At 39.3% G+C, this 12,084-nt stretch overlaps 1 protein-coding gene across 1 annotated transcript in view; it reads left to right on the forward strand.

The window, feature by feature from the left end:
• fam171a2a (family with sequence similarity 171 member A2a) overlaps nt 1-12,084 on the forward strand; it is a 60,447-nt gene that overhangs the window by 15,055 nt on the left and 33,308 nt on the right. Inside the window, exon 2 of the mRNA XM_036589540.1 lies at nt 4,885-5,112. Coding sequence (XP_036445433.1) covers nt 4,885-5,112 — 228 coding nt within the window. The remainder of the gene's footprint in view (nt 1-4,884; nt 5,113-12,084) is intronic.

The following is a 12,084-nucleotide window of genomic DNA, read 5'->3' on the forward strand; positions in this document are numbered from 1 at the left end:
TCTAGGTGTGCTTCTTGCAGCATTCCTGCAATTATTGACATAAATATGCGGCTGAATTCATCACTCACTTCAGGTTTGGCTCACGCCGTCACTGAACACCCTAAATCAGATTAGCTTACACTTACCCGCGTCCTTTAGCACGTTTCTGAACAGCTGAGGCTGTTGACTTTTTAAAAACTGTAGACCTTCAATCTTAACCTAAACAAAGGAGTGCAGGCCTTTGTGGTCTACACAACTAGGGAATGAAGGATGCAAGGGCGCAGGAAGGTTTTTAAGGTGGGGTGCTGAAATTTTAAGTAGTATATATGTGACTTGAACGATGACGTTAAATGATTTGCGATTTTTCATGTTTTTTTTCTAATTAGAAAAGAACGTAGCGCTATAATAAGACCAGAGACAACAGTATATACAAATAACTGAGGCACATCAGCACTCTGCTGTTGTGGATGAATTTTATGCAAATGAACTGAGTGGCAACCAATCATATTGCTGATATGTGGCAGTGTAACTGTGTACACCACACCCACAGTTTAACACTGGAACACACACCAGGCAGGAGATATAACGGTTGATAAAAACTTCATTATTACTTTAGGATTAGGATGCTTTGGGGCTCATAACTAGCCTATCGCTCTACATAGACCTTCTCTCTTTGCACCTTGCAACTTATACGATGACACGCCCCCAAAGTGGCTAACAGTTGTTGAGGGAAGTGATTCGAGTCATGGCTACTGCAGATTTAGAAAATATAAACATATAATATAAAGTACAATATCCACTCTGAAACAATATCATTATTATTATTATTATTAATATTATTATTATTATTATTATTAGCAGTTGCAACCTCTCACCACCCTCAGCAGCCCAACTTTCCACGTCCCCGGAACGATGACTCCATTTTTGAGGAAAATGGCGGTCATTATCTGGTCACCCATGTCTCTCCATATATACAGTACAGCTGCACTCAAAAATCCCCAATGATAATGTTTAAAGGGGAACAATGTGTCCAGCTGAGCAGCTCTACAGCTCTGCGCAGACTGACTGGGTTTCTAAGTATCTTATATATGTGAAGTAAGTCATGATTATATCAAAGAGGCTGTTCTCTGATCTAAACTTGTGCCTTGCCCAGCCTGTCAGGAAAGGCAGGGACCCATTTTCCCCTTTTCGTCTGCTGACACCTTCTTGTATCCATGGCAACGTGCATCAGTTGACCCATTTAGAATCAAAACAAGAGGTGGCGAAGGCCGCGGGAGCGTGCGAGTGCCAACAGGGCAAATCGATCAGCGCATGAATGGAGCTGCTCTAGCACTCCGAGCTTTCGCTTCACACGCACAGTTGGTAGCAACTATAAAGTTGGAAGCAGAACTTGAGCAAACAGTGTAAGTATATACAAAGTCCACAGTCCACAGCTTCAGTCTTTTCTCTCCTGCAATGACACACACTTAATTATTCCTCAATGTATGTGTACAAAGCATATATAGAGAAATGACTGAAGAATGTGACTGGGGCTATCACTGTCAATATTTTAGTAATTAAATAATATACAGATTATTTTGATGATTAATGGAGTAATCAGAGCTCTAAATGGGAATGCTACCTATTTTCAATTTGTCATTCAGGGGGGTTTGATATGAAATGACTCAGTTTTAGAGAATTTCTTTACAGTGGTGGTGATAGGAACCAGAGGTCACAATGTCTACAACACAAATGTATATATTTTATTCACTATCCAAGGTGGCGACTGGACAATGTTTTGGTTTCCAACCAAACACAGATACCTGCTGAATGTTAGTCTTACATGCCATCTCTGCAGAATATTGCTATTATTGTACATAATGAGTCTCTCCGTAAAGCCTGAAATAGTAATTTAAGAGTCTTAAGTGGTCGGAATTTGTGGAGGTTTTCCAGATCACATAATATGTCTTTATGTCACACACACAGGCTCAGAAAGAAGGTCCATCTTGATGTTTAGGTCTCAAATTCATAATATAATGACAATAGTACAATAATGCACTTGCTTTGGAAGACACGCCCTTCAACACGTTTATTCAAAATAGACAAAAATCTTCAGCAGTACAATATAGGCGCTTATAATAGACCTTGAAATGCTACATGAATACTTGAAATATTCAAAATTGAAATTCCCCCAGGAGCTCAGTCTATTAAACCTACCTATTTGCTTGAACTAGACACCTGGCGTCCTTTCTTTGCTGCACGTTCATTAAGACTTGGGCCTAATTTCTGAGCTGATGAGCTAGCGTTAGGTATTTATGTTGGTTGAACTGCAGCTGAAGTGCAGCTAGTGTGTTTGGTGATGTGGCCGTTGTGGAATTCTGTAGAACTGAGAAGTAACCGCTGTCCCATAGATTGTTGTTGGGGTTGGAGAATCAGAGCACACATTACGTTGCAGTGCATGCTGGGGACTGTAGTGCAGCGCATTGTGAAATGGGCTAATATAAATAGAAAATTAAAATCCTTTGTGGGCCAGATAGGATTGTGTCAGGCTCACGAGTCTTGTGTTTGACACATGGGCTCTAGGGGAGGGGGTCTGAAACACAACTAATATTAAAAAATATTCTTGCATGCAATTACACATTTCCACCAGAGAGGTCTCCAAATCCCCAAAACTTACAAAGTGTCGCTTAATGTAATATTAAAAGCTAGTCCATATGATAGTTATAGTTATATTACCATCAGGGAAAATGCAAGCTGTAGGCTATGGTTCACTCACATGTGGCACTTTGTAACTGTCTTTGGATCGTTATGATATTATAATGAAGATGGTAATCATTTGTCTTAATTTACATTATTATCCAAGCTTATTTCTAAGGGACATTCTCTGAGCTTGCTGAGCGGTTAGGTGGGGGTGGTGTAAGTGGGTGGTGAAACCTGATATTATTTGTTCATATTAGTTTTCCCGCCCACTGATGCATGCTGACATAGCCAAAAGGAAGAAGGTAGGTGAAAGTCCTTACATTTTAATGGAAGATATAGCAAAACAAAGATTTCCTCTATTACATGATTAATTGTGTTTAATATGACCAGAGGCAAACAAAGTGAATAGGTCTGTGTTGATAGATTGACCATAGGTGTCTATGTTGGTAAAAGTAAAGAGTATTAGCGTGTTGAATCAGAGCTTTCTGTGTACTACTGTATTTTCTTTCATTGCATAAAAGAACGAGAATGCCGCATTTATAGTTGCTGCATGGGCTTGTGCACAAATTCAGAATGTGCTTTGGGTTATTATAATTGGAAGTGCTTGGTTAAATCAGAGTAGCAATAACTGAAGTGCACTGAAATTCAGCTGTGTGTTTACTCAAAGTCAAAATCTACAAATGTTCAGTTTCATTAAGCAGTAATGCCCACACATAAACCTTAAATAGTGCAATGATACATTATCATTAAGTTTATTCAAGTACTTGTAACAGCACTAATATGTCAAGTACTGTTAAAAACGACAGCAATGAAGTTTTGATGTTTGCCTGCCTCGTTTGCATCAGTCTGACCGTGACCCTGTCCTCTTTTTTCGGGAGATGAACCAGGTCACCACTTTGGAAAGCAGCAAGCAGCATGGCCAGGCCGGCGGAATCAGGCTTTAGCTCAGACATTTTGGTTTTGGCAGTGTTTTGTGCAGCGGCATCAGTCGAATGCGGTGGCAGGAGTCCCGGGCTGCCGTAAGAAGGGGGGCAGGGCACGCTTCAGCTGCGCTCCACACTCTGTGATCCTCTCACTGTAAACAAGCCACATTCTTAAATGGCCAGTTCAGGGCACACAAGTCTAAACACAGCCATGCCTTTCTCTGCTATCTGCTGTATGTGGGCCAACGCGATGTGTGTTTAGATGTTCTGTCAACAAAAGCAGTGATGACTTATTGTGCTCAAGCAGTTCAACTGCTGCTGGTATAATCATAACATTTTCCCCCCACATACCTGAATAAACTGCCATGTTTTCAGCAGTAGATCAGGGGTATACATAGTGGTGGGCAATAGGGCACAAATATTGTATCATGATACTTCACGACGTTTATACCTTACAGGATGTGCATCACGATAATTCGTTTTTTTGAGATTTGAAAAGTAAACCTACAACTACTTTGATTTTTATTCCATAGTTCATAATTAAACAGGACTAGTTATGCTCTCTTTTTAATGAAGTATGCAGTTGGTCAGTGCTCTTTAAGTACTAACAATATTCATGATATGCTCAGAAAATCATATTGTGACATTTATCACAATAACAATGAAATATCGCAATATTGACTTCATATTTCTACAATTGGTGGTGATAAGAACCGTGAGTTGCAGACTCGGCAGTGCAACTATAGCCATTTTATTGACTATCCAAAACAACCAGTGAACCTATGTGTGTTTACTGAGTTTTAATATGTAATGCTGATGATGCTGATGGTAGTATTTTAATAAGCGGACTGTTGTTCCATACGCCCTGTATGTACCTCTCTGCCATGAATGTTTAAAAAATACATTTTAGACCTAAACTTTATTTCCAAGCCATCATAAGTTAATGTTTCATGCATCAGGCGGCATATTCAGAACTATATCATGTAATAACAACTTTTGATGAGGCAGCTTTTACAGGTAATACACTCTTTGGGTGTCTGGTTCCCATCACCATCATTGTGAACAATTCTGACTGTGGAATGACACATTTTACCTAAACCCTCTTGACATTTTTTACATTTTAACTGTTTAATTACAGGCATTTTGAAAATTTGTTGGACTTCACCTTAAAGGGGGTTGAACAGTTGGGCTCCTTGTTGACATGCTGAGAATGTTGGTTAAGCTAAGCTATTTGATTTGCAGCGATGTATCTTTACATGCATTTTCAATTTTTCAGGGATTTTTTCTCTCTCTATTTTTACAGAAGTGCTGATTAAAGTCCAGGTCTTTGACAACAGTGACCTTTCACCTCTGAAGGAAGCTGCAGTTCAGGTGTATGGAAATCAGTCCACTTTGGCCTCTGGACTAGCAGGAGAGGATGGCATTGTGAGGGTTACCTTTATGTATCGCCCCGGGACCTGGGTCATCGTCGCAGCATCCAAATATGGATTTGTAACTAACTCCGCCCCCTGGCACGCCAGTCGCATCCCCTGTAAGTACTGTCTTCCTTCATAGTATTGTGTGTAACAGCTTAATTGATATTACATTGAGACTCTGAGTCAAATCTCAGCATTTAGACATTGCATTACTGAAATAGTGAGACTGCAGGCAAGTACTGGATACATTCTTATTCAAGTAAAGGCAGGATCCAGTCGGGTTACTTACAGACAGTGTGTGGCTAAAGCACATCCTCATGGGAGATGTAATGAAGCTCCTCTTTAAGCAGCGTGCTATTGATGCATGAATCATCTTTTCACGTGATAGCTATGGGGCACTATACAGAGCACGGATATTGTTATAGTGTAATTTAATACAGCTTATGAACCCAGTGTACTGCCTGAGCCCGAAACGATCTCTTATCTGAGTCTTGTAGTTTAAATGTTTAGGAGCTCTTAGTTAAGAGCTACAAGTGAGTTTATGGACTCTGAGCTTGGCACACAAATAGGATTGTTAAACAGAAGAGTCCAGGCCTCTGCTGTGAAGCCCACCAGCTGTCATTGGGTTTTTGTGTTCCTCTACCTTCCAGTAGAACACTTGACTCACTAGACTCACTTTTTCCTTCAGTTTGCTTCAGTGATGCACCGAAAGGAAAATTCAAGAGACACTTGGTCCAAAACCAAAACTGAAAGTGTTTTTTTTTTTAATTTGCTGTTTAATTTATGCTTTTGAATAAACACACTAAACATAAAAACTACAAACTAACAAAGAAAACACTTCTAATTGTTCGTTGATCTGCTTTCAATAGGACAAAGCGAAGCCAACAATAAATGCAGTTTGCACAAAATATACTTACTAAAATGATGTTGTAAGTATGTGCCACGAAATCCAACATCCTTGACCACAGAGTATGGTTGACCATCCAAGACAATTGATTCCATATTCTTTACACTTTTGCTCTGTTGTTTGTGATTTTTTTTCATAATTTCAAAACTACAGATAGCATTAGCATGATAGCCATAACTTTCCTTCCTCCTTTTGTTGTTTTGCTATATTATGGTTATTAAGTGGAAAGTTCTTGGCTGTTGTACTCGCTCTTAAAACTTGGCATGAGAAGAGATTATAAAACGCTTGTCTAACGTCCCTCATAGAAACAATGAAATAGTTCCACATGACCGACTTTCCTTTTTCCACTGTTTATCTGCTGCTGCTCAAACTGTTTAAACATGTCTGTCAGCGTCTCAATCAAGTGATTGGTTAAGTGTGAAATTCTGACACTAATGTAATCCAATGTAATCTTGTGTTTTCTTTCTTTTTTCTGTATTTTTTCTGTCAGCTGAAAATCGGAAATGCTATTTTTGACCATAATCACTTAAAATGTTTCAGTGGCTGAAATTTCTTTGTTTTCACTATACAGAATACACAGTGTGTCAGGTTTTATTTTTCTTTTCTTCGGACATCTGGTAAGTTGGAATTGTCAAAAAACAACCAGTGGTGCCACATTTAAATTATAAGCCACTTCCAAAAAGTTCTTTTTTCATAAAATGTGTTGCTGGAAGTGGGCTTTACGCATATAAGATTTTTTTATATAGTTTTATATCCAGGACTGTTACAAATGGATATTCAGCTTTCTGGAACGAGACTTCTTAAATTATTTTTATTCAACATTTCACAAACTGAGCTGCTCTAAATCCAGTTACACAGGCCTAATTATTCTCACTCTGTAATGAACCATACAGACAGTTTGTGTTTTACACTCTTAAAAAAGATGGTTCTTCCAGAGTTCTTTAGTAAAGAAAATGGTTCTATATAGAACCATGAACCCTCAAAGAGCCCTTTGCATGATTAGAGGGTTCTTTGCATCATGAAAGCGTTCTTCAGATTGATGGAGAGTGTATAGTCTATAGTCTATAGTGCTGAAAATGGTTCTATATAGCACCAAAAAGCCCTCTGCTAGTGTTTCAGTGTCAAGCTTGTAACAATGAAAGAAACCTTTTGGGTGCTATATAGAACCATTTTCAAAAAGGTTCTATATAGAACCATCTACAGCACACTCTCCATCAATCTGAAGAATGCTTTCACAATGCAAAGAACCCTCTAATCATGCAAAGGGTTATTTGGGTGTTCATGTTTCTGTATAGAACCATTTTCTTTAATAAGCAACCCTTGAAGAACCGCCTTTTGCAAGAGTGTAGAAATACTGGTGATATCCAAAAGCATTATTGTGTAACTGATCACAGTAACAATAAATATCATGTTACCCTAATTTGTATCTTTAAGGCACTTTTTACAGTGGAAACTATGCAGAACGATTAATGCCCAGTTTGAGAGCCTGAATGAAGAGCTGATGGTTTGAAGGGCAAAAGGATCTCCGTATATTTAAAGAAAATATTTAAAGTTATATATCATGTATGCCATAAATCAAACGTACACAAGTTTACTATCACACCAAATACAGTCGGTCAGCTAATACATGTTTTTTTGCTTGTTTTGTGCTGGAGCTACAAGGCTATTGTAGCTAACAAACAGTGATAGCTTATACCCACTCGATGGCATTGTGCAAACTGCATTCTTTAAATTCTACTCTAAATTTTAACACTTACACAGGTGCACAACACAAACTGTGTCGAGCTGTTCAGTCATCTCAAACACAAGGCAAAAACAGCGTCCGCCATCTTGAAGGCTGAACAATTTTGGTACTTTTGTCCATTTTACAGATAACAGTACGTACGGTCACATCGTCACTGTAAAGCAGCTGCTAGAAGAACATTTGGTTTCTTCCGGTATGTTTACGCTGGCACATTGCTGGCACATCCAGTTGTCAACTCCATTACGTCTCTGTCCAGCTCCACTCTTGACTGCCTCTCTCTCTGCCCAGCCTCGCCCACCCTGCGTTCATACCCCATGTCTCTTAAGCGGCTAAATCAGGCGTAGCTCAGAGCTGTCTGCGCCAACAGCTGGAGGCCACTTAGTCGCGCAGACTCCACTTTTAGAAGCAGCGAGAAATGCGGCCCACCCTGACGACTCAGTGCTAGAACTGCCCGGATGCTGTGTACAAGCATCTCCAGCTCGGCTTTAGTCCCTCATTGGGGCATTACACGCATACCCAGCTCTAATCTCCACTCCAGCCATCCCAAATTAGGAGGGGGGGCCCTTGCATGGACTTACTGACCACAGATGGACACGAGAGTCATTGGAAGAGATTTTCTTGTAGCGCCTGTTCTCTGTGATTACTTGGGAAATTCGGTCGCTGATGCTTGACCCAAAGTAACCGCACTGGTGGCCAGCGTTTGTAAAAAGTTGGGCTCCTCTTTTAATGCCTAGGAGTATGTTATACTATAAAAAGGCACTGATGTTTGATTATTGATTTTGAAGCACAGCAGTGCAGTTCAATGTATTACACATGCATTGATACATTTTTATACATCGATATGATAATATTATATGAAAATGCATCGATGTATTATGATTGAAGTGCTGTGAAGTTGGAATGTTGGAAGAAATTATGGGTTAAATTATGGGTCAAACTAAATTCTGTTTATTTTTAATTGGAAAAATCACACAAAACTTTGTGGTTAACAATGATTGTAGTTAGTGTGTGTGTGTGTGTGTGTGTGTGTGTGTGTGTGTGTGTGTGTGTGTGTGTGTGTGTGTGTGTGTGTGTGTTCCACTGCTGCCACACTTGTAGTCAGTATTTTTAATAATTATTCTGTTTTATACCAAACTAATTAAATTGAATTGTGGTGAAATGTAAACTTTTACAGTTTGCACTGAATCATTTCCTGATCAGTCATAATCGAATCTTTGTTACACCCTGTTTCCTATATAACCTCTGAAGGTTGAGCTGTTATGATTGTTTTAAAATGTAATTACATAATTAGATATTTATTTACACAATGAACTATAATGAACTACATTTACGTTTGAGTTATATTGCATATCAACAGGTTACAGTCTGCACTTTTTTCCATTTGTTTCAATATCAAGAAATGTACACTCTTAAAAAACAAGGTTCTTCAAGGGTTCTCTAGTAAAGAAAATGGTTCTATATGAACACTCAAAAAACCCTTGGTTTTTTAGACTGGTGGAGAATGTGCTGTAGATGGTTCTAGATAGAACCTTTTTGAAAGAGTTCTATATAGCACCCAAAACGGTTCTTCTATTGTTACAGTGTCAAGCTTGTAACAATTGAAGAACCCTTTTCAAAAAGGTTCCATATAGAACCATCTACTGCACATTCGCCATCAATGTGAAGAACCCTATCACAACACAAAGAACGCTTTAATCCTGCAAAAGGGTTCTTTGAGTGTTTATATAGAACCATTTTCTTTACTAAAGAACCCTTGAAGAGCCATGACTTTCAAGTCCATAGAATACCATTTTCATTTCATCACATGCACAAGCTAAAGTTGTTTAGAGCTGTTTTGTTTGGTGAAGTAAAGGAATCAGTAGGCCTGTGCTGGTAACTGAGTCCCCTTATTTGGGTAACGGTGGTGAAAATAGCTACAGTAAACAGCAGAACTGGGTGGTGGGGGGTAATTTTACCATTTCATCCTGTAATTTTCTGACAGCTCCGTACACTGAAGCGGATGCGAGGGAGAACACAGTGATAGTGTTAATAGTAAGTTGAGTCGTAATCACAGTTCAGTAAAAGTTGTGGTTGTAGTACACTGTCATCATCAATTTAGCCAAAGAATTGTAATTAATCCAGTAATAAAGAATGGAATCACGACTGTCACACAAACTCTGCTGTCTGAGAGTCTGGGGCAGCTTAGCTTAGCTCTTTACCTGCTTATCTGAAGCCATATTGCCTGATGGTGTTTGAAATAACCTGTTTTGCCAGATGAGCAAGAGTTTTTACCATGGAGGCTGTTACCGTGGTAACTGGATTAACTGGAAACAGGCCTAAACATGTTTTTCAATCGTATATTTTAATATTCACAATTCTTTTTTCGAAAAATGCAGAATTCAAAATACACCCCACCAGCACTGCTGTGTCTGATCCACTCAGTCCAGCGCAACACACTCTAACACACCACCACCAAACAGTACCTGCTCTGTGAGGGTCCATGCGTGTCCTGACCACTGAAGAACAGGGTAAAAGAGGGCTAACAAAGTGTGCAGAGAAACAGATGGACTACAGTCTGTAATTGTAGAACTACGAAGTGTAAGTGGAGCTGATAAAATGGACAATGAGCGTAGAAACAAGGAGGTGGTCATAATGTTATGCCTGATCAGTGTATGTTATATAGCAGCCACTGGTCAGCGGAATGATACTGGAATGATAATGTTCAGTGGCGTAACTACCTGGGGGGGACGGTGGGAATTGGGAATTCTTTGACTGACACAGTTTTACAGCCATAATTCACAGAAAGATTTCTTAATAACACATAACTGTTATGAATGGGTTCTTCACACCCTGCCACACAATATATTTGTTATTTATTATTCTAAGACCTTAAATAAGTAGTCTAACGTAAACATGTAGGTTAACATTAGATGCTGCTGGGCAGATTGGTATGCCTTAATTGCATCAACATGTTAGAAATGCAACAATAATGAGTAAAAAAACAAACAGATTTTTTTTATGAGCTGAAAGTAACTTTTATATGCTGGGGCTCAATATTGTTTTGCACAGGGCCTCATAGAACCATAGTGATACCACTGGATATGTTGAAAAAATATGGAAAACTTTTCAACCGATTAGATTGTATGGTCAGAGCTAACTGTTATATAATATATTCTAGTGTTTATTCCACTGGGACTTGTTTTGAACTGCAGCTGCTCTTGAGTTCGAGTCTGTGTCATCAGTTGCTCTAGCTTCCAGAATGCGATGACGATGCGGTGGCTGTTGCATAATCATTCCGTTGTAGCTGTTCCTGTATGCCAAGTTCAGTGCAGTCTTCATTCTTGCTGTACTGTCAACCACCATCTGTAGACTGTCTTTGCAGGGCACCTTTATTGGGTAGACATTTGCGTGTGCATATGTGTAGCTGTCCTCAAAACACCTACCAGCTGAGTCAGCGGCAACTGCGGGTTAAAGAAGGACACGTGTGCATCCAGAGCTGTGTATTATGACTGTGTAGCTCTTTAGTGTTGCCTGCTTACAATTAAAGCAACCTCATCTGCCATGTCGAGTCGCTTAATTGGACACCTTAATATTCATCTGTGTCCCACATGTTGAAGCTGTAGACGTCAGCGTGATGGTGTCAGCCATGTGCAACGTGGATTCTTTAATCTTGCTTGCTGAAGAAGATGGAAGAGTACTGAGGTGGGAGACTATATGTAGAGCTGAACAATATATTGTTTATGGTTTAACAGTATCACAATATTGGCATTAGCAATACTGAAATTGCAGAAGGCTGCAAAATGAAAAAGAGCTCACAGCAGCAGTAAAAATGGCTATAGTAGTGGGTGCTAATGCTAATGATGGCCTTTAGTCTAGATTTAGCATAGTTGCCCACTAGCGCCACCTATGGCGAGCCTTTGTTGGTCAGCAGCATCAGATTCCATCCCGTCAAGTTAAGAAATCGGCAGCTCAACAGAACCTGTTGTTAGCGTGAATGACTGTTATGTTTGCTGAATATTTGTGGTGACTGATGTTTGGAAGCATTAATGCACAAATGAGACAATAGTCTTTTTGATAAGTGCACCTTTTATTATTTTGCAGGTTTGTAAAATGCAGCGCATATGCTGTTATTTTGATGAAATTTCTTATTAGTACATTCACTCTTGTTGACCACTGAAAAGGGTTCTATATAACACCCAAAAGGGTTCTTCTATTGTTACAAGCTTGATATTGTAACAATAGGAAAACACTTTTGGGTGCTATACCGAACCCCTTTCAAAAAGGTTCTAAGTAGATCATCTACATCACGTCAAAGAACCTTTTCATGATGCAAAGAACCCTTCAGTCATGCAGTGGGTTCTTTGAGTGTTCGTGGTTCTTCATAGAATCATTTTCTTTGCTAAAGAGCCCTTCGTACCTTTCTTCTCAAAACTTTTCCTTTTGTGAAAAGTTAGTTAG

This window comes from Colossoma macropomum, unplaced genomic scaffold (genome assembly GCF_904425465.1).
Source record: "Colossoma macropomum unplaced genomic scaffold, Colossoma_macropomum, whole genome shotgun sequence".
Classification (NCBI taxonomy): Eukaryota; Metazoa; Chordata; class Actinopteri; order Characiformes; family Serrasalmidae; genus Colossoma; species Colossoma macropomum.